Below are 22,574 nucleotides of genomic sequence, written 5' to 3' on the forward strand. Positions count from 1 at the left end.
CTGACAGGTTTTTATTTTCCTGAAACAATAAATCAGCAAGCATGGATGATTGCATTTTACTCACTTCTTGCTTCAATTTACTGGACCTGAGGGAAAAAGGGTAACAAGAGGTATAATTAATATAATTAATATCTACGTGGATGCTCCGGGCCCTGGGCCAGCAGCTGTGCCTGGAGCCCGGCACGTTCTCAGGACATGATCACAGCTAACAGATAAATCTGGCATATTTTGATACTTAGATACAGGGAGAGGCAGGGATACAGCCTCCTGTGTCAGCCCAGGGGAAGGCAGGGAGCAGGGGGAACAGCAGCTCCAGAAGGGATCCAACACTTGGATCAGGACGGAAAGTGCCTCTGGAGCTGAGATTTCAGCCTGAAGGGAAGGGACAGTGGTCACTCCTGTGGGCAGCAGGGCCCTGCAGGGTTGGTGCATCTGTCCCTCCCCTCTCTCTGAGGGGAATAAGAGGGCTTGGCACAAGAGGTGCTGTCCCTGCTGCATCCTTCCCCTCTCTCCCAGAAGGGCCAAAAGCCACCCCAGGTCTGCAGAAGTCTGACAGGACAGGTGCTTCCACACTTCACACACACAAAGGTACCAGGGAAAATCCCAAGTACAGCTCATTTCCCACTGCTCCCATCTCACAAAACGGGCTCTGCTCATTTCTGAGCCCTCCTTCGAGACCTGCACAGTTGTGATCTGGAAAGCAAAAGGGAGTCAGCAGCAGCAAATGGCTGCAGGTTTGGGCAGGGATGTGATGCCTTCATCTCTTTCATGTCCCCTGCTGCACTCCTAAATCAATAAAAGCTTTACCACTTACAGCAGCACGTATGAACATCCTTGGTAATTAGAGTTTCTCATCCTTTTAAATTCCACTTTCAATACCTCAAAGTCTTAACAGAGGAAAATTCATGATAGGAACGACTGTCACCCATATTCTTTATATTGAAATTAAAATTTCAACATTGAAAATGCCCAAGTGACTCCAGTGACACCATGGGGTGACCACACTTGGTAAGAATGACCAATGCTCTGAGAATTGATCACCAGGCAGGGGAGGTGACTGATGAGAAAGCGTCACCACCCAGTGCTGCACTGACACACCCATCCCAGCCAGAGATGGCTTCACTTCCAGAGACACTCTGGCATCACCCTGGGGAAGCTGGTGTGTGCTAATCCTTGGATAAATACCCATTTAGCATCTTCAAGGCCATAAAATAAGAACAATGGTTCATTTCCAGCTAAACGTCACCTGTGCTTTTGGAAGCACTCAATAGCCAGGGTGATGAGTGCCCCTGACATCAGCTCTGTGCAGACTTTGGTCTGGTTGCCAACTCAACCAGATCCACTTCCTCCTTGCAGAAAAGCAGGGCTGTAACTGCAGCAGGGCTCTCCCATCACTGTCTGCTCAGGGGAAGGGTCTCTCACTGTCTGCAATCACCAACTACGTGAGCAAACAGCCCTGGCTGCAGCAGGGACACCTCAGGACTGGACATCAGGTACCTGCAGATCCTTCCCAAAGACACCAGAGCAAAACCTTCCTGTACTTAGGGATCACTTCACTGCTGGCATGGATTGTTTTCAAGTAATAAGTGTTATTATCATCAACAAAATACCCAATTTACCTTTTGTAAACAATGCAGAAGCTGCAAAGAATTGCTGGATGCACGCCCACGCTTCAGCTTTTGGATTGACAAAGGCATTTAAGCTTCATGGAAGCAGCACAGACACTTCAAAGCAGGAAAACAGTTATTAAAAATTATCTGACAAGAAGTGACACTTCATCTGCATCCACAGTATTTAATTTGTTGGAATAATATAGTTACAGATAAACAGGTTCACTCCATATACAATTACCAATACCTTTGTTTTAATACAGCTCATATTCCAGTACATCAACACTATTTTATTTACAAGGCATTTATGTACATTAACATCTTTCTAAAGTCAGTGCATTGTCAATAAGTTTTATACAATAATTTACAAAGTGAATGTAGTTAATAGTTAACTTAATAAATTTACTACTAATTCTTGAATTAATTTAATTTAAAAAATTAATTACAACCAATGTAACAAACACAGAAGATCAAATAACATTAGTAGATTGTGCTACCTGCTTAAATAAAACATTTTAAAGTAAATCAGTTGAAAATCTTTCACTTTTCATGGAGTTTGCGGAGGGAGGAGTAGACAAGTGGGTGTTGAAAAAGCTTCTAACCTAGGAATTCACAAGTCATCTTTGCTTTTCTTTAGGCTCAATGTTCAGACCACTTTAAAGATAAAAGATCATAGAGGATAAGGAGCAACACCTGACATGTAAGACGAGACTCATTTTTGGAACAGATCTGCTGTCCCCAAAGAGGCACAACCTCCAAAGGCAGGGAGGGCTCTGCCTGGGCAAAGACAGCCAGACCAGCTGATATAAATTCTTAAATGGATAAACCCCAGATCCTCCTGGAAATGAGAAACTCACTGAAGGTTTGGCATTCTTGTCAAACACCCCAAAATGAACCCAAACATTAATTGCAGAGAACCACGTAAGTAACAGTTTTGTTAGTGAAGGTACAAAAATCTAGAGAACTGGGAAGATGATGTATGACAAAATTACTAAGCTGCTTAAACTCAGCTGAAGAACAAAAGGCCAAAAGAGTGAAAATTTTTATCTTCATTCAGATATGCAAACAATTTAACACTGAAAACGTCTGAAGAAATGCCTGCTCAAAAAAAAACAACCCTCTTTTTTCCAGTCTCTGCTAAGACTCAGTCACACTTCCCCTCATGCAAGAAGCCCCTTGAATTACAGAGCATGTTGCAAGGGCATGGAAAGCAAGTGTGGTTTAATTTCAAGTATTTGCATAACCTGCTGTAACAAAAAAAAAAAAAAAAAAAAAAAAAAATAATTTGAAAAGGCAACCAAATTTTGAAAACAAGAAACTGAATTAGGAAACCAATAAAAAAACCCCTCCATCCACGAATGCTACAACAGCTACCTGACAGCCACAGCTTCTTCCTTTGAAATACACAGTGGATATTCACAGCCATTCACTCCAGAGCCCTTACAGCAACAACAACAAAAAACCAAACAAACTGTGGGTTTGAATTGAATCAGATGCATTTTCAAAAGTGCAAATTTCAAAAGCAACACCAGTCATGAAACATAAGCTCAAGCATCTCTCCTTCCAAAAGCTGGGAACGTTTTGTGCAATGTGCACGTTTTAAGACACCGTGAGTGTAATCACAACTACTCTCTCCAACCTGAAGTTTCTTCTTGAGGCAGCTCAAAAAAGTTTGAGCCAGCACTCTTCAGGCAGAAAAGCCATTCCTGAAACATGTTGATCTGCACAGCCAACACGTGGAGAAAACACAAGTATAATAAACCATTCAAGTGTAGAAATTAATCTCTTCTCAAATGATGATTTGGTTGTGCTCCCAACATACAGAAAGAAAGCAACTGACACACATTAGTGGTGGCAAAACTGGAAACTTCTCTTCCCCATGACAATAATTGTTTCCATTTGTGCACTTTTCCTTCTCTTGCCTTCCCTGTTTTGCCAATAAAATGCAATAAAACTGCAGGAAAAAGGAGGTAGCAATATCATGTTGTCCAAAGACAACACTACAAATTGTTTTTCCCCATTACCTTAAACCTAACAAGAGCCTCAGGGGGGTGTTAGAACAGTTGGTGAACTCTACACTACTCTGTTTAGCTCTTTTTTGGATGTTTAATTTAGCTCTTATTTGGTCCTAGTCGGCTTTTCTCAAACCATTGGATTTAAAGGCCAGTGGCAGTCTCAGATGTCCAACATCAGAAACGTTTCGAGCATGTAGTGAGAAAACAGAACAAAACGATACTACTGGGTATTAACTGCTTAACCAGGGGGTTCTTCTTGTGCTTTCAGCTCACAGGGGACAACCACAACCACAAGCTCTTATGGGTCTCAGTCCCACCTTCCCCAAGGGCACACCCCAGGGTTTCTCCCTCAGTCCATGGCAGCCCAGGCTCACTGCAGCACACAGTACTTCTTGTAGTCGGACTCGAAGTCCTCGTCCATGCTGCTCGTGTCTGCCATCTTCTTGCCATCGATCTTGGGCAGGAACTGGGCATAGTCTACCCCCTGCTGCTCGTAGAACAGAATGTAGGCAGAGTCCGTGTCGATCTCATCCGGGTGCAACTCCTGACACAGGGAAAACACCCGGAAAACCACCATGGGATAATTTTGTCACTGTCACTGTGCTTCAAACACACAACTGTTGCCCCAAAAAGTGTATTTTTAACTGGGTGTAACACAAGGAATCCCAATTTCTGTCTCCCTTCTTTGTTAGCTGGCTCCATTAATTACTTGAGAAGTCTGACAATTTTATAGTGATGAATGCAAATACTTAGAAGTGTCAGAACTGAGTTATTCACCAACTGAATACAAACTGCTGCCATCATGGAAATATATTCCTGGCTTTCCATTCTTAGTCATTTTCCCATCTTTGTACGAAACAAGCATCTTCCCTTAACTGTGGGAGCAGCTGATGAACAGATGTTACCTTGGAAAAAACCTCACGTACAATTTCAGTTAATAATTTTAGTATTTATCTGATGCAGCTTCGGAGGTGCTCATGATTTCAAACAGCAGCTCTCCACAAATGTCTGGTTTAATGGATGCTGTGAGGGGTGGAATGGGATGAGCTTTACGGTCCCTTCCAACCCAAACCATTCTGTGATTCTAAGACTTCTTTAGCCAGAATTTCTGATTCTGAATTTCTTTAGCTCTGGGTAACCAAAGCAAAAATTGTTTGAAATAATTAGAATAATTATGTGAAATAATGAGGAAAAGAAGTGCTTTACCTTGCAGCTGCTGTCATTGTAGCAGTACCACTTGTTGTTTGGGTTTTTGGCATAAGTGACATAATGACCCCCTCCCATAATTCCTGAATGGCACTGAAGAAAAACAAAGAAGAGAAGAAATCCTGGATCAAACATCAAATAAATGATTCCCAAGTTCATTATCTCTGAGTGACAATGGCTCATGACAATCTAGACAGCTGGAGCTAACTTTATACACAGAAAGAGAACAAACTAGAGAGACTTAATTCGTACTCAGTTTTACAGCGAATTTATTGTGCTGACTTTTGCTCTCCTTCCCTACAGATCCCTGTGCTGGCACGAACACAACATTTGGTTAAACCAGAGTCCCAAAAAGGCAGTTTTGGCAGAGGAGCAGCCACCTACCGAGATTGCATATAGGTTGTAGATGGGGTTGACCCAGACGTCGTCTCTTTGGTCGTCGGCGGTGTCGTCCTCGCTGTGGTTGTCCCCCTGCCCGTTGCCGAGCGAGCTCTGCTCCCACAGGTACCCGTTGGCCAGAGCCCCCTCGCTGTCCTGCCCGGGGTACAGCTCGCCCTGGCTGCCCCCCAAAGCCTGTCCTTTAGTCAGAGCATCCCCCTGCTCGTGCTCAGCACCGTTCTCTCTGTTTGCAGCCAGATTTTCCTTGCTGCTGGACAGTTTGTTTTTCCCCAGCTGGGGCAGCCGCAGGCGCCCTTTACCTCTCCCCAAAGTCCTTGGGCTGCTGTTGGGGCTGCTGTTTTTACTTGAAGGGCAGCTGGTTCCACTTTTCCTCCCCAAGGATGGAGATGCTAGGACAGAAAACATAGAGATTACTAAGATAGCACAAACACAGTCTGAATTTCTTTTCAAAGTGATTCTTTATAAAACCAACCATTAAACCCCACTCCTTCACTGCAGCTCACGAGTAAGATACAGAAGTAAAAACCCATCTTTGTGTACACACATCCATACACCTAGAAACTGAAATTTAACTCTTTTATGCAGGAGCACATCCCTCACTCTCACCCCATCCCACTTACACAAGTACCAATATCTGTTGTCACTGAGCAACTTTTTAAATTTTCTTTCATTTTTTATGCTAAAGCTTCACTAAGAAATGTTTCAAAGTGTAGTGCTTTGGCAAAGAATACCCTAAACATTAAAATTTTGTACATAATAACATTTTCCCTCTCCAAACACCAGCACTGAGTGGAATTTTCTCTAATCATTCCCTACCCATTCCCTACCTTTGACATTATTGAGGACAGTAGTGTTTAGGGAGGAGGGACTCCTGTTCAGTGTGTCCCCTTCTCCTGGTGTGCCACTGATCTGCACATCTGTTTTCCTGGTGTCCCCTTGGCCGGCCCGTGGTTCAGGAAGGCTGTCAACCTGCAGGGTGAGCTGCTTCCTTTGGAAATGACTCGGATCCCTTTGTACCAAAAAGGCACTTGGGTCAAAATTTTCTCTGGGAAATTTAACGATTTTCTGGGATTTTATCCAGCGGCCGTTGACAAACTGAAATCTTTTCAGGTGAATGATCTAAAGGGAAACATTATAGAGAAAATTATTAAAGGAAGGCAATGACATCCCAGTGAGCAATATCACTGTTTAAAGGGAGTTTTTCCTAAAACATACACATTTTATTCTTTGCTAGCAAAAATAATGCTCTGTGTGACAATTTGGATTTTGGGATCGAGCTGGTAAAATATGAAACTAATATTTTCATGTGGAAATGATGGCAAAGGTTGCTTCAATCCAGTGATTAGCACTGTCTGTTTTGAATAAGTTACCAAATATGAAAAATAAGAACTGCAGGTGTCCACAACCAGAGAGGAGATCGTGTCACCAGCTGAGCATGAGCTGTGTCAGAGCAGCTGACACTGAGCACAAACCACCACCATTTCCTGCAAGGCAGCAGCTAAAAACATTCAAAAGGATTTGAGGTTTCCTTTATTTGCCTGCACGAAGCAAACTCAGTCAGTGCCCCTCCTGAGAGCGTGAACAAAGCAAATCATCTTACTCAGAGCAAGGCGGCCTCAGATTTGGGAACAACGTGCTTTGGGTTTGCTGCTGAGGAGGAAAATTACCCAAGATCGTACCAAAATAGGGGGAAGTCTCCAAAGATCCAGTTTTTTGGTGGCCAAACAGTGGGTCTTGCACTTGGAGCAGTAGTACATCTCATCCTCCCCCAGTTCCTCCTCACTGGTGAAGGCTCTCAGACAACTGTCCAGGTTGATGGGCTCTGCTTGGGCTCGGCGGCTTTGTTCAACACTTTCATGTTCTTCCACGATCTGAAGGGAGAGAAAACTGTCTCTGACTTGGAAATGTAACACACACTGCTCAGAGGAAGGCCCTCCTCACAGTATCACACAAATAACTTTACAGGGTTGAACAGAATTAAAGATAAAAATGAGACGTGCTAAGTTTTAGCAGGAATTTTATTTCAGTTATGAAGAGGCAGATAAAATAATTCACTGTTCTTATACTTGGGCTCTGTTTATAAATTATCCATAAAGCACAACTTTATAGATAAAACTCACAAACTGTACCAGTTATTCCAGATTAACCCAGCTACAGCCTTACCTTCAGATGTGTTTTGTTGACTCAATGAGGAAATAGGTTTACTCACATGCACAAATGTTTATAGTTACAGAAAATTTATCCAATTAAGATATTTTGTAATGTATTATGATATATTTTGACTAGCCTAAAAGCATCTCACAACAGACAGCAAATGCACTGCTGTGGCTCTTTAAAAGCCTCCCTTCCACACCATTAGACCACGTAAGAGGCCGAACATCAAGACATCGATTTATCCAGAACACACTGCTCCATGACTACTGCCTTTTGGTTTAACAGAAAATAGAAAAAAGCAGCATCAAATAAATAAAAAGGCTGAAATGGGTGGTGTTTCAGAGGTGCTAACAAAGAACAAAGAGTTTCTGTTGGTATTTTACCCGTTCCTGCGAGGTTTGGTAGCGCAGGTGGAGCGCGGTGGGGTCCCAGTCCACGGCGATGTAGGCATTGCCCACACAAGCCCTGTCCTCTGTGCACTCAATCTTACAGCCCCGGCAGAATCTGAATCAAAAGGTTGGATGTGGTCAGTAAAGTGTCCAATCACGTCTCCATTAATTCAGTTCTGCTCCTTGTTCTGTATCACCTGCACCCTCCAAGCTCCAGGCCTCGCCTTCAGTGTCAGACACGTTTTTACACAGCAATGCTCAGGGTAATTTGCATTTTTACTGCAGGACTTTAACAGAGTGAGGAATGGAAGCAGCTGGGTGAGCTCAACCATCTACCTGCACATGATCCAGTGGAAGGTGGTCCTGCCCATGGAAGGGGGCTGGAATGGGATGAGCTTTAAGGTTCCTTCCATTCCATTATGATCCAGCGCTGACCAAACCCAGCTATGACCCCAAAACCTCCACTGCTCTGTCTCCACAAGTTATTTGCACCATGATAACTAATTCTAAGAGGTATAAAACACTTTTTAAAAAAAACAGTTTATGGCCTGAATACCTTCCAGCAAGGGTCTGGAATTTTCCTTAGCAAGTCTTTGTTTATGGAAAATTCCAAGCGTTCTTCCAGGGTGAATTTCTTATTGCCCATTTTAGTTCTTACCCTTCAAATGGCACAGGAACTCACAGGGGTTGATGAATTACATCTAAAAATTCAGATTTGTGTGAACCCCCCACCAAACCATGCAAGTCTGTGGACATACAAGGCTGCACACAGACACAGAGTATTCTAAGGGGTTAACAGGTTTTGGATAATCTCATTTCTGTCTCCTAATTTAAAGTTTCTGTGGCAGCAGAACTTTCAGCTCTGCAAGTCATAAAAGCTGTGCTGCAGTACAAGTCTACCTGGAGAGAGTTCTGGTGAAATTACATTCCAGATTCTCATTGTTTGATATTACCTCTGAAGTCTGAAATGTACCACAGACCCATTACCATAAATTACCTTTCTGCTGGAGTGATTCCCTGCTGTAAATGGAAAAAAGGACAATTTACCTGTACCATGGACACCAAGCACAAGAATTTCCATCCTTCTGAACTACCCTGAGGGTGAAGGGGTACTGGTACCCCATGCTGTCATCACTGAAATAGAGGAGAACACAACATCAAACAGCAGTACTCTCACTGCAATTGCCTTCCTTCACTGGGCTTGTTATGATTACTTAAAAAAAAAAAAACCCTTAAAATGATAGTTTTGGTTACAATAAACTATTAAAAGCTGCGTTTCAATGGCTTAAATATGTCAGATATAAATAATCATCAATCTCTGGATAAGAACAAAGCCAACCTTTAAGTGCAGCTACATTTATCTGTACTAAAAAGGATTTAATTTTAATTATTGCCATTATTATGAGAAATCAAATTAATACAATTTTATATCTTGCAAGCAAGTCTAAGGCACTACATTCTAATTCAAATCCGAGGCTGAGGTGCCCAACTCACCAGTCCTGTGCATGGTTACTGGCTTCCTGAGGAGGGAGGGGGCTGGCCAGCCTGGAAACCTGGATCCACACAGCATCATAGAGGTCTCTTTTCCGTGTGTGAACTGTGCAGGGAACAATTAATGGCATTCCAAAGAGACTGGGCCGATTCTTCTGAGATGAGAGGAAATACAACTCTGTCCTCATCTGTGGGAAGCAGAAGGAGGAGTCAGACAGAAAGGTGCATTGACTCCCAGTACAATAATCACCTGCATTGCTGGCCTTGTGACTTATTTCAGGCCTTGGCAAGAATCCTTAATTGTATTAAAACTGCTCAAATTCCAATACCAAATACTGTAAATTTTGATCACTAACTTGAAAAATGTCTGTATTTTATGAAGTTATGGCGAGGTTATTTGACCACGTCAAACATAAACGTGTATAATTATCATGTGGACATTTAAAAACCCCTTGCTTTTTAGCAATTTCTTTCCAAGAGTGTAGCACAAGCACTGGATAACCGTGCAAGCCCACTGACCATTTTCCTGTGCACTGCAATGATGTACCCTGTGCAGGGGCTGTCACACAGCGAGGGCACGTGGCCGTTGAGGGTCCAGCTGGGCGGGCTGCGCTCGGTCCCACATGGCACCACAGTGTTTGGCATCCCGTTGGGAATGAGGCTTGGCTTGGGAACATCCCCGTTCATCAGGATGGTGGGAGCCCCAGTTGAGATGTCTGGAGGCAGACAATTAAATGATCAATTATCTACAGCAACCACAGCTGATCCCAGGACTTTTATCCCTTCCATTCCGTGTGGATACTGAGCACAACCCTCACTTGTCCTTTCTTTAATCCTCACTTAATAATAAAGTTTTGTCCCGAGTTGCTCAACACTCTGCAGTTTAGCTAAGCAGGAAAAGCAGAGTTTTCTCTCACCTGTCTGCACAGGGCTCGATGCTGACGTGGGGGAGCCTGGGATGGGGATCTCAAACGCGCACAGGAAGCCGCTCACGGACAGCCGGACCTTCTGGTTGTCCTGAGGGAAGTTCTTCAGGAGAGAGGGAAGGCTGGTCAGGCACTTGGATACCTTCATCTGGGACTCCAACCGTGTTCTGTTCTTCTGAAAACTGCATTTATCAGCTCCTCTCTCCCTCCCATCTGCCTTCTTACACCTTTCCAGAAGAATAAAGGAACCCAACCCCTCTGCAGCAGTTCTCAGTGGTTCTCTGAATACACCAAGAGCACCTCATTTAAACACTTTTAATCTACAGCAACAAAATCTATCTGGAAATATCCATACACACTGTAGAGAACTAAGCCAGTCTTTACTTATGCCCCTGATGTCTCGACAGTGTTAAACTCACAACAGCACTTTGAGATTTATTATTGCCTCAAGGTGATTTTATACTTTTTTTTCCCTAAAAATATCATTAGCAATCAATTCTAATCTATTTACAGCAAGCCAAATTACTGTTTAAGAATGAAATAAAAGTTCGTATAGAGAGATAACTAAGCTGATTTTTTAATCATATTTTTAGTTAAATTATTTCACAGTTCTTGTAAGCAAAGTTTAAATGTTAAAAACAATAAAGAAGTAACAAAAATCCCCAAAGCATGTTGCAGCAATGATTAATCTTTTTTTCTTTTTACCTTTATATTGGAGCTGTGCACCTCTGCAAGCAGAATCTGCTCTGGTTTGAGGCCACAGAGTTCACTCAGCTGTTTTTTCAAGCCTGTGTACTTCTCATCCATGTTCAACCTCAGCCCGTATCGAACAGGAGTGGTACCATCTAATTTAATTACTTTAAAGGGGAAAAGAAACACACTGGTCAGCAACCCAGGCAAGTCTTAATGACAACAATGCATTACAGCTCCCCACTTAGTGGAGAATATTTTCCCCCCACTTCAATGTATGATTTATTTTATTTTCCCAGTCAATTTTTAAGGTCTGCAGGCAATGTCACAATGTCAGAAAATCTCTTGCTGCACATAGGCAGTAGAAAATGCTTTCAAAATTCTTTTCACTTTTTCACCATCTTTTCTTTTGCCTCTTTTCCAGCAATCCACAGGTCCTTCAGAGCACAGTTCATGACCCATATCGTATTTTCCCCCAACCCTGGTTTTTCCTCTGGGCAGATTTAGGACAACCTCCACAAGAGGGGGAACAGAAGGAAAGTTCTCCAAATCCCCATTTTACACGTTTCTGTATTAAATCCTTCAATCAAGACTGAAAATGGGCCATCCATGTTCTGTTTCTAAAGGTTTTACCTTAGTTTCACTGTGTTCCAATGAAAATTCTTGCACTCTATTATATTAAAATGACTTAATTAAAATTCTTCTTAATAAGTAGTAACACAAAATTTGATCTTTTATAGCTTTTCCACTTCTACAAATTTTATTTTATGAATGTCAAGTTTACACTACTCACCTGTAATTTCTAGGTGCATGTAGCTGTCCATTGGCAAAGGCAAGGATAAAAAATTAAAAGGGTCAAACCTAACACTTATATGCCCACAAGTTTTACATTTCACTTGTGACTTCAGCTGCCCATGAAATAAATCTACAACAATGGATCTGTTTCTTCTCAGATGGTTTTCCCAGGCCTGAAATGAAGCACAAAAAAAATATAATACAAAGTTAGAAACTGAAGACTACTTCATTGGTGTCCAAAGTTTCCCTGGCCTATGGGAGTCAAATTACTTCCACAAAAGTTATTTACTCATTTGTAATAAATAGGAAGTATTTAGTTACAGCACAAGTAAAGTTCTCAATTAACACAATAATCAAGGTATGACACAATTTAAAATATTTCTGATGGGATCATCAGGCACCTTGAAATATTTTGATACTCCCTAATTTTGAGGAGTTGTTCAAAATAGTTGTGAAATATCTTTATAATTTTATTACAACAATTAAAATTAGTTTTCAGCTCAAAGGTGAAACTGCCTCTGTAAATCACAGCTCTGACAAGATCCAAAAGGTGCTACAGTCCCAAAAATGTTGCCACAGGCAGCCTCATCAACAATTTCTCACCTTAGTACTATAAGGAAAAGAAAAAATACACCAAAAAAGCCCAAAGGCAAAGATTTGAAGCCCTACCTCTGCTGCTACTTCCCAGTCTGGCCGACCATCACTGTCCTTCAGTTCCACATATGGCTTATCATGAACTCTGTTCAAATCCTCATGAAGCCCATCCAGAAGAAAAGCAAGAAGCTCCTGTGAGTCTTGCTGTTGAAAGCCATTAAATCTTGGAGCATATTTTGCTATTGTCCACTATAAAAAAACCACCAGAAAGTCATTTATAATCATGTAACAAATGTAAAAATAAAGCAAAATATTGTAGATGAGACATGTGCTGTCAATGAACGCAAATTCTACTGCCAAGAGCTGAAGGGAACCCCTTTGCTTTCAGAACAAAAGCTCATTTACAGGTAAATGCATCATCTTTTGTCCCTAAAAAGGGCTGTAAAAGCCACTTCCTACAGCACAACCCCAGTCACACCAGGTAACTCCTCTGGCCTTACAACCACTAATTCCACCAGGACTGATGAACACTGGCCCCTTCTAGGGAAGACTCTGAATCTCCAAACTGCTCCAACACAGGTAACATCAGGAAGAAGTGCATTGAATTTCTGCTTTTCCAAGAAATCCTTGTTTTCCACCTTGGAATAACTCACCCGCAGCTTTAAGGGGGCTATGTTCTTCTGGGTGCCACTCCACAGCTCCTGAACCAAATCCCCATAGCACTTGGCCATGTGTCCTTTCATTCCTATGGGATTTGTCCTAGAAATTACAAAGGAATTAATACCACATTAAAATTTAAACACAGCTCAAGCCTGGAGATGAAGAAGGAAGCAGAAAAGCTTCCTGCTCTCAGAAACAAGAGGCTGCATTTCCATGCCTCTAACGTAGTATCTGCTGCAGAGCTGGTAACACTGAATTTAAATGATTCCTTTACACTGAATTTCAGCTTTCAGAAGCAGCCAGCCTGAATAAATGTTCCAGCACCCAAAATGCCACTGTTCTCACACAGAATTACCTGTTCAGCTCATAGAGATGCCTTCCTGAGATGAAGTAGCGTGTCAGGGGCTGGGTGTTGCTGACACACTGGATGCTGGAGTTCATGAAGCACGTGTTCCCCAGATTGCTCAGGCCTGTAGCACCCTTCTCAGTAGGAACTGAGTGAAAAAACATCATTAGAGCAGTTGTGCAGATGAGAAAATTCAGAATGTTTTAGCAGTGTCTCCTAACAGTAACCAGTTTAATTTAACCTGCTCCCAATTGTGACACTACACAGATGCAGCAGATGTTTAAAATATCTGCTCTCTCAACTCTGCTTCACAGAAATTGAGGCATTTTGTTGATGTGATCCACCACAGGCAGCAGTACAATCCATACAGAATACTTTCAGGTCATTATGATACTGAAAATTCTGGATTCACTTGTTAAAATCTTAAATATTCCTCGCCTTAACAAAATCCAAGGTAATAAACACAAAGTCCAAAATCTGCTGTGTACCATTTACTAAAGCTGTGTCTGAACATCTACAGATTTATCTTTACATCCCACATTCCCAGCATTTAAGTTAATATAAAGACCCAGCAAAGCAGCATAAAAGACCTCACCCAGTGTTAAAGGGACTTGTGTTAAAAAGAATTGTTTTAACATCTCAGTTGTTTCCTTGGGTTTTTCTTCTCATCATAATCCAGCGACTCTGTGAAAGACTCACCTTTGTGTCTGTCTATTTTACTGCTGTTTGCTATAAAAGACATCTCTTCTGGCCAGCTCATGTCTTTGTTTCGAACTAGAAAGGGACATGAAAAGGGGTTTTTAAAAATTGTTACTTACTCCAGAGAGCTTACACAGCTGAAGAGCTTTAATTAAAATTTTCTAATATTTGGGATTAGAAATTTGCTTACTTTTAGCTATTATTTTTGCTAGTTTTCATTTCAATGTTTCTAATCATTATTGGAACTCATTCTAACACTGGCATCCCTCCAAGCACACCAGTAACATCTTTAGAGAGCAGCCTTGGGATTGCTTTTGCTGTTGAATAGCAAATTTTTCAGTGCTTATTCTAATTCTCAATAAGGATCCACCAGGTCTGAACAAATCAGTTCATGAGCCATCACTAATATTTTTTGTTGTTGCCAACCAACAAAAGATCCTAAAGTACTTCAAAATAGGGACAAAATACATGCAAACTTTGCTAAATTAGCTTTGCCACCACCTGCCCATAGGTTCCCTCTGTAAACTTCTATTTTTAGTGCATAAACCAATTATAGCCCCTTTTTATACCTTCTATTACTAAATGCTGCTCATCTTGGATTTTAAGATATTCCAGTCTGTGATCTTCATCATCCAGCAAAGTGAGATAGTTCTGCAGGAGAAAAAACACCTCACAGAATTAGAGTTCTACACATACAACACTTTGAGGATCCTTTCACCTCAAAGCAAGGGAATTAAAGCACAGAAAACTCTGAAAAATAAATAGCAAGAGTCTTTAACTGTAAAGGATATTTATGGCCACTCTTAATTTTTCTGTGCACATGTATTTAATAGTTTCTGGAAAGGACTAAAACACATCATGTCCAATAAAAAAAAGGAAGGCAAAGGAGCAAGATTACCTCACTGTTGTAGAGCCAGAGGCGCATGTCCTCCTCCTTGATCCGTAACCTCTGGGACAGATACTCGTGGATCTCTTTGATGGTTTGCATCCGACTGAAGCAGCCAGTGTAAGCCAGCACCCTTTTTAAAGGGGCATTTGGGGAAGGGACATTCCCTGGATTCACAGGGAGAGAAGGGGAGAAGAGAATGGATTTACCCCGAGGTCAGATCAATAACAACTTATACACTAAATACACTCTGTGCAAAAAGTAGTAGACACTTGTAGTGCTTGTGTTTATGGGTTAGGTGGAAACCCAGTTGTTATTGACCCTTTGGGACAACAAATTTGCTATCACAAAGCAGATAAAATACCTCCCTTCTTAGCAAAACCTATTAGAAAATGCTCCCCTGAGATTCTCATAGGAAATACAAAAAAATTTCAATGAAGTTTTATAAGTTTTTACAGTTCTTTTTGTCTCTTAAAGACACGGCAGGAGAGGCAAAGGGGATTTTCAAAATAAAGGGCTTCAAAATTTCATACAGATTTCCTTTTTTGAGAGAACATTGTAAGTAAAAAATAAGGTAAAAAAAATCAGTTTGACTATTTTTGGAAGTAGCATGACTTTGCTTCAGCTCTTCTGTAAGGATGAATGTTGATCTGTGAACATGAAATCAGCCTGGCAGCTCACAATAAAAGTACTCTTAATAACTAAATTTCTTAATAACTAAATTCCTCAAAACATTCTGTGAAGACACCTGGAATTTCCACCAAAATTCTCAACAACCCCACATTTGCCACACAAATTAATTAATTGGTCAAGATTGTTGCTCTTCATAATGTGAGCTCATCTTTAAATAAAACATTTGCACTAGAGATGAGACCATGAGGGGTTTTTTTTTGAGTTTTTTTAGTTTAAGCTTCAGAAGTTCCCCCCACTCCTTACAGAGACATGAAAAGCTTTTATTATCCAGCCAAACCCAAACTGGGCAACTGCAAAACTTAAGTAGCCTGAGAAGTGACACAATTCTATTTTCACTGTTAAAAGGTTACAGTAAAATAAACAGTACAACATGAAAAGGTGCAGTGTTATATTATCACATGCAATTTGACAAGAGAGTAAATGATACCTTATAAATCAGCAAAGCATCAGTCTGGCTTCAGTGTACCAAGCAAAGTACTCAGGTTTTTTAAAAGAAAACAAACCAACATTTTCTGTGATTAGGGATCAGAGGATTAGTGGTAAGATTACAGCAAGAAAGCACATCTGAGAACTCCACAGGATTAATAACTGATTGGACAATCAAATTAGTGCAGTACAAAGTAATTCCAAATCAAGATCAAATTTGGCACATGAGAAGATTCTCTTCATTGGAATTTGGGCATTTTAGGATGTCCAAACAAAGCAGTTTCCATTTGATTAGGTCAGGCAGGAAAGCTGAATTTGGGCAGAGGCAGTTTGTGCAGAACTCGATGGCACAGGCAGCTGCTGACTACACAGAGGGTTTAGATCCTACCAAAGCAGTGAAAAATTGAGCATCTGCATGAGGGTTTTAACCACATTGTGACACAGCAAGGCTGAAGGATTGAATTTTCAGCAGTCAGGTGAGCCCATTTCCAGACATGTTGCTGTGGATGCAAATGTGTATCTGTGTGTGTCCAGATGTGAACAGCAGGGAGTCCTTCCAGCCTCTTGTGCGAGGCAAACTGCAAACTGGAGACAAATCCTGCAACACTGCCCAGCTGAAATGTGAAGCCACAACCTAAAGATTACTCTTGGCATAATCTTTTGGTGAGCACTACCACCACAGTTATGACAAAGAGATTTTAGCTGGGTGTTTATACTTTGTATTTAATTGTCTTTTTGAACTATGTCAAATAATAGTCTTCATATTCCATTCATTTAATCTCTCTCTAAAGAGCATTAAATAATTTTGGGCATCAAAGCCCAGCTGCCCAAGTAACTCAGAAGCAGTTGGCTGAGCATTAACTGAATTTATTGTGCCACTGCACTATCAGAGGCACAGAGGCACCTATTCCATGGCTACAGGAATCACTCCCAACGGGAATGCCCAGCTCTGGCTCTTCTGATCAGTTCAGCTTCTGCAGTGCTCATTTCTCACTCCCAACTCACCCATAACCATGGGAATTAACTGATTTCCCTGCAAATGCTCCCTGCTGCCTCTTCCCTTGAGGAGAGGGCAGGGAAAGCCCCTGGATGCTCCCGAGCATCGGCTGTGCCGCAGGGCGATTGAGCTGGAGCACAAGCGCAGCGCAGGAAGCTCCCCCAGCCTGGGCTGGCCTAGAAACTGCACAGGGATGGTGGTTCTTGCTGCATTCTTAAGTTACCTCTGGGCAAATGCTGAGGGAACATTCTGAGGCTCATCATACCCATATTGACCCAGACGTTGGACTGCTGGGTGCGCGTGGCCGGCTGCTGCCGCAGGAACAGCAGGTACCGAGGGAACAGCTCCAGCTCCGGCACGTTCGTCTTGCTGTTCTTGATCACCTGCAAAACATGTTTGCAACATCCTGGAGACTCACCTTGCAAGTGTGGAGGGAATACTAATAGAAACAGGAATGATTAAATCATTAAAAAATGACTGAATTATTAAAAATCCAAACTCTTTTATGAGGAGACAAAAAAATCCGAACTTCTCGTGGGGTTTTAGGCTAACATCCCCAGGAATGACAATTTCCTGATTCCTAAGCACTTTTTGAAGCTTATTAGCTGCAGGTTGTCAAAAGCAAACACCTTCTTTAGTGCAGCATCACCCTCTGCACCGCACCACAGAAGGAACATTTTTATAATTCCTGGAATATATATGTGGATCCACAACGAGCCTCATTAATTCCACTCACTGTATACTTCCACATGAAAGTTTCACAGCTGTTGAAAAAACTGACAAATGCAGGATAAGACATTTGGTTTGAACTTTGTGAACCACAGGATTGACTTAAAACCTTCATACTGTACAAACAGGCTGCAACCTACTTTTGTTGCATCTTGCTGTGTTGACAGAAAAAGCTGAAATTACCCCCAAAACATGTTTTGCAGCTCTTCAGCCACCATTTCTACAAAGATTTTTGCCACCTAGATCTGCCCAAATATGCAAACAGAAATGGAAGGAATGTTCACTCTTTTTGTGACCATGTGAAGCAGAAGAAAACAGCTCAAGCTGTGGGAAGGAACATACCACACTGAAGTGCCACAGTATTAAACTGCAGCTACAACAAAAACATTGGTGATGACATTTTCTGAGAAAAAAAAGCACATTACTTTGTGTATAAAGTGATGTGGCCTTTTCTGGATCATGAAAGGTGTTTGTTTCCATGGAGAATGTGTGGGAGGAGGTAAGAAGCCAGTGATTTTTCCCATTAAAATAATTGTCTGCACTAGAGCCAACAGACCAAATTGTTAAAAATCATAGAAATAATCCTCTCCCATCTGTGACATGAATGTTTGTGACACCAACCACCAAGTATCTATTGCTACCATCACAAAACTCCCCTCATATCCATTTTTTGTAAGTGCATCTCCTACAAGAGACTACCTGACACAGAACAAACCAACCACTCTGTGGAATAAATACACTCAAGAAAAAATGAAGAAAAAGTTCCCAATGTTTCCAAGTGAGCAGACTCCTGCAGCTCCAGCTCCCACGAGCTCCTGAGCAGCCATTCTGACAGAGAACAGTCTTAGCCTGTTCTCTTCCCTGGACTCACCTATTGCCATCTGCTTTTGAGCTCTTCCCCCAGTTTTGCACATTGTGTTTCTGTGATGCTGAATCTGAAGCAGCAATTGTTGCCTTCTCCCCACTTCATGGAATTGCCAGAGAGCAGGGACAGGTTTTCAGAGCTGCACGTGTCCCACTTTTCATTTTATAGCTTTTTAACTTTCTCTCAGTTTTTAAAGGTGAGTGTTTTGATGCCAGGCCTTTTAAACTGACCTCAGGTTTACTTTTGTGTGCTTTAGCAAACACCAGCAGCTGAGCAGCACTTCTGCCCTGCCACGAGATCCCCTGGGATTGTGCTGCAAACCTCCTGCTGAAAATCCCCTGGGATTGGTGCGGAAACCCTCCGGCTGACCAGCCACAGCTTTCCATCCAGCACCAGTCTGGAGGCTGCTTTTTCCCAGTTTGCTCTTCTAGACACAGGTTGAAGTGGGAGATGACTCTAAGAGGTTACCTTGTGCCACTGGACCAATCTGGTTGTTAAAAAGTGTCTAAAATCACAACTTACCGGCCTGGGCAAGGACAGGTTTGCTCCATACCAGTGGTAAAGTGCTCTCCAAACTGGTTCTGGCACCATGACATAGTCCTTTCCTTCCACCAGCTGTGGAGATCTCTTTAACCTTCCACCCTCCATTGTTAATGATGCAGCCTTTAAAAAGAAAGGGGTTTTGTCACATCTCAAGTGGAAAAATTAGTACACGGGCACAGAAATCTCTTTAATTATTAAAAGACTTCTAAGTAACAATTAGCAGCTGCTTTTCACACAGAGATGGTAGTTCAGTGTAGCAGTAATTAACGTTCAAGTTTCATTATTTACTATTTCTCTAAAAGCTTGTGCAGTGTAAAATTCATGTGTTTTGCTCTTGTGTCACCGACTCCAACAACTTTGGATGGAAAAATCCCATCTCTACTCAGCATTGATGCTGCTGCTCTGTGTTCCATGTTTTATTTGCATTCATACTGCAAAACCTGTCAGTTTTGTTTTACTATATTGTTATACAGCAGCAGTAAATTCCTATTTAGATGGAAACACTGAAGTGTTTGATTAACAAAGTATTTTACATTTAATGCTGCAAGCTGCCTTTTCATAAAAACCTTTCCCTTTGGTAAATTTTGTGTAAGAACATTTTGAATGTTTCTTTTCTCACAAAACACAAGAGTAGCCTTAGAAGCAGGACACAATTTTTCCTTAAAATAAGAGTAAGAAACCTAAATTTTGCTCTTTGACAGAGCAGTGTTAATTCAGAATTAAGCTCAAAAAGACCAACATGAAAAAGGTGTGACAAGAGAGAGCTAAAATATCCTTTTCCTCTATTCCCATGCCTTGGGTGCCTCTACCTTCACTGGCTCCTGGGTCACCAAGGGCTGGTTATCAATAGCTCCCGGTTTCTGGGGATTCAGCTGGAGCAGAGCATTCCCATTGGATCCAAGGAAACACTGGTTGTTATTGTCTGAAGTGTTGTGCTGCCTTGCAAAGCACACCTCAGAGCCTGGGGTGCCAGGGTACAGAGTGTCTGAGCACAAAGGAAGAGAAAAAACAGAAATAATTCAGTTCCTGATCCCATAAACCAGAAAGGAACGAGTTACAATCTTGTATCCTTGCTTTAAAAAAGATTGTTTAAGTTTGCTGTCCTTCACCCTGCAGTGAAACATGCAACTCTTCCAACCCCAGGGGTAAATATATTATCTCTCAGAATGGGATTTCTGATTTGATATTATATTTTCTGTATTTTATATCATGATTACACAAACACAGCTCTGAAACAGCCTAACCAGCTTTGCATGAGCAAATGTGGTGAGCAGTTAGTTGTTGTCTGGATGTTTGAACATCAAACTGCTGAAAAACTCATAGACAGAACTGAAGATATATCCAATAATGCATTATTTTATTTTTCCTTGAAAAGGCAATGCTTTTATTCTCATAGAAGCTGCTTTGGTCATGCAGAACTAAATGGAAATTTCAATTCAAATAAAAAGAAAGAACCTTTAAGCTAAAACTTGTCTCTCTTTCTGTCCTTTGTTTCCCCCAACCCCTATACCCAAAAAATATCACAGTAATTTATCTAGTTTCAACTGAAGTTATGATTTTAAAATATCAGATGCAACCTTCAGCTGCCTTACAAGAAAAAAATCTCCAATTCTCACAAGAACTCATTGAAAATCAGGACTAAAATCACTTTGTTTGCCAAGATGGCTCTCAAGATCTGCACAAACTCATTCAAATTTAAATCACATGCCCTGTAAAACTACAACTCTGCTTTTCCTCATGGTTTTTTGCTGTTTCTTCCCTCTTTTATTGCATGGCAGAGTATAGGATCAACCAGATATGAGCTTAAAACAACTTAATGTGAAAGTAGGGGGAAAAATCCACTCAGAAAATAAATGATAGGACAAAAATAACTAACCCCAGCATAACAGATAAACTGCTGTTAAACAAGACTTTGTGTTTAGCCACTACACACTAAAAAATCCTAAAAAAAATCCTGGCAATCCTAAAAATCCTGCAATCCAAACTGTGTTATCTCTCTGGCTGGAGGGGTCCATGCAGTGTGCAGTTTTCCCAAAAGCTGTTCTACATTAAACCTCCAAGGAAATAAGATGCTTACTGCTGCTGGTGGACTCTGAGGCTTCTGAGGCAGTGGAAATATTATCTGAAAACTTTTCTTCTGGTGCACTGAAGTCATTAAGACCTCCCATTTTGTCTTCTCCCTGTTCTGGGGTATTGGCTGCAGCAGCTACGAGGGAATTCTTACCTCCACTCAAGACAGATGAAGGCTCTATCACAACAGGGTTTGCATCCTAGAGCAGGTAATAAATAGAGAAGTTAATTATGAGCCAAGATCAAAGACATGTCAGTCAAACCAGCCACCAAAAATTCAACTCTGTGACTACTTCTGCACATCACAAGATTTGCTGACGAAAAAAACACTTTCTACATGTACCAGTGAAACATCAGCAGAAATAAACACCCCAAATTGTTAAAATAATCTAATAAACCATTCTGCACAGGATCCGAATTCCACACTTATTTTCCCTATCTAGCTACATAAAAATACACCTGGTTTTAAACAGCTATAATTACAGACTATAAATATTTGAAGATTTGTCCCTGTTGAATTTCATATGGTTAACTGAGAACAGCAAGCACAACAACAAAAACCACATTTTTTTCCTCAAACCTGCAACATTTTCACAGAAATTCTGAGGTTTTTTTTCTTAGCTTGAGAGGTGCAGTGAGTAATGGCCTTGTGCCATCATGCAAAGGATTAGGGATGAAATCCTGTGCACATCTGAGCACTTACACCAGGGTAAGGATCAAATTACCTGGCATTTCAGCCCTCATTTGTCCAATTCATTGTGCACAAAGAATACGGTCATTACATGGTTAGTTAATGCACACACTGCAGTTTTCTGAGTACTTCCAGCTATTTGTTTTTATAAAAAAAATCAAGTACTTATATGATTACTTATGAGGATATAAAAACTCTAGGTTTATTTCACTTGTTTAGCCTGTAACTAATATTTATTTCCAATGAAATTTTATTAAATTTATTAAGCATTCTGTATTTTGTACAATTCAGTGGTGCTTTAGCTTAAATATTTTAGTTAAGGGGTGTTACAGAGCACCCTGTATCTATAAAGTTCTAGCAGGACTCCTTTTATTGGGTATCAGACTACATTTTGTCATTGCCTCTGAAGTAAGTTATACCAATTCCTCCTTTGTCCAGAAAATTCAGAGTGTATTTGTGGCCCAAGCCAAGTCAAACCCAAAGAGGGCAGCTTTATTATCAAAGGGCTCAGAAGACTGGAAAGAAATGCTCCTGTGAGCATGTCTTTATTCAAAAAATATTGTGAGCTGCAGGAATGATGAAAGAGATGAGAGTTTAATGAAATTACAGTGAAAAGCTCCCCACATAACAATGATTCAGCAGAACAATTATTTTCCACCAAGAGACAGGAGCTGCTCAATTCTGAGCATTATTGGTTCAG

At 41.2% G+C, this 22,574-nt stretch overlaps 1 protein-coding gene across 2 annotated transcripts in view; it reads right to left on the minus strand.

Annotated features, from left to right (window-relative positions):
• Window positions 1-1,768: 1,768 nt before the first annotated feature.
• Window positions 1,769-22,574, minus strand: part of USP32 (ubiquitin specific peptidase 32) — a 43,147-nt gene continuing 22,341 nt past the window's right edge. The window contains exons 12-33 of one of the 2 annotated variants that reach the window (XM_017730947.1): window positions 21,338-21,383; window positions 19,923-20,098; window positions 19,093-19,233; window positions 17,200-17,359; window positions 14,873-15,027; window positions 14,544-14,625; window positions 13,975-14,049; window positions 13,285-13,423; window positions 12,923-13,028; window positions 12,345-12,518; window positions 11,674-11,848; window positions 10,896-11,047; window positions 10,182-10,293; window positions 9,784-9,980; window positions 9,268-9,452; window positions 8,821-8,907; window positions 7,768-7,888; window positions 6,910-7,101; window positions 6,058-6,349; window positions 5,216-5,619; window positions 4,832-4,924; window positions 1,769-4,169 (exon numbers count right to left, since the gene is read on the minus strand). In XM_017730947.1, the coding sequence (XP_017586436.1) occupies window positions 3,996-4,169; window positions 4,832-4,924; window positions 5,216-5,619; window positions 6,058-6,349; window positions 6,910-7,101; window positions 7,768-7,888; window positions 8,821-8,907; window positions 9,268-9,452; window positions 9,784-9,980; window positions 10,182-10,293; window positions 10,896-11,047; window positions 11,674-11,848; window positions 12,345-12,518; window positions 12,923-13,028; window positions 13,285-13,423; window positions 13,975-14,049; window positions 14,544-14,625; window positions 14,873-15,027; window positions 17,200-17,359; window positions 19,093-19,233; window positions 19,923-20,098; window positions 21,338-21,383 (3,438 nt within the window). In that variant the 3' untranslated portion in view covers window positions 1,769-3,995. Of the gene's footprint in view, window positions 4,170-4,831; window positions 4,925-5,215; window positions 5,620-6,057; window positions 6,350-6,909; window positions 7,102-7,767; window positions 7,889-8,820; window positions 8,908-9,267; window positions 9,453-9,783; window positions 9,981-10,181; window positions 10,294-10,895; window positions 11,048-11,673; window positions 11,849-12,344; window positions 12,519-12,922; window positions 13,029-13,284; window positions 13,424-13,974; window positions 14,050-14,543; window positions 14,626-14,872; window positions 15,028-17,199; window positions 17,360-19,092; window positions 19,234-19,922; window positions 20,099-21,190; window positions 21,384-22,574 lie in introns of both variants that reach the window. The other variant, XM_017730948.1, reaches the window with a different exon arrangement.

Source organism: Corvus brachyrhynchos, unplaced genomic scaffold, assembly GCF_000691975.1.
Source record: "Corvus brachyrhynchos isolate BGI_N302 unplaced genomic scaffold, ASM69197v1 scaffold283, whole genome shotgun sequence".
Lineage (NCBI taxonomy): Eukaryota > Metazoa > Chordata > Aves > Passeriformes > Corvidae > Corvus > Corvus brachyrhynchos.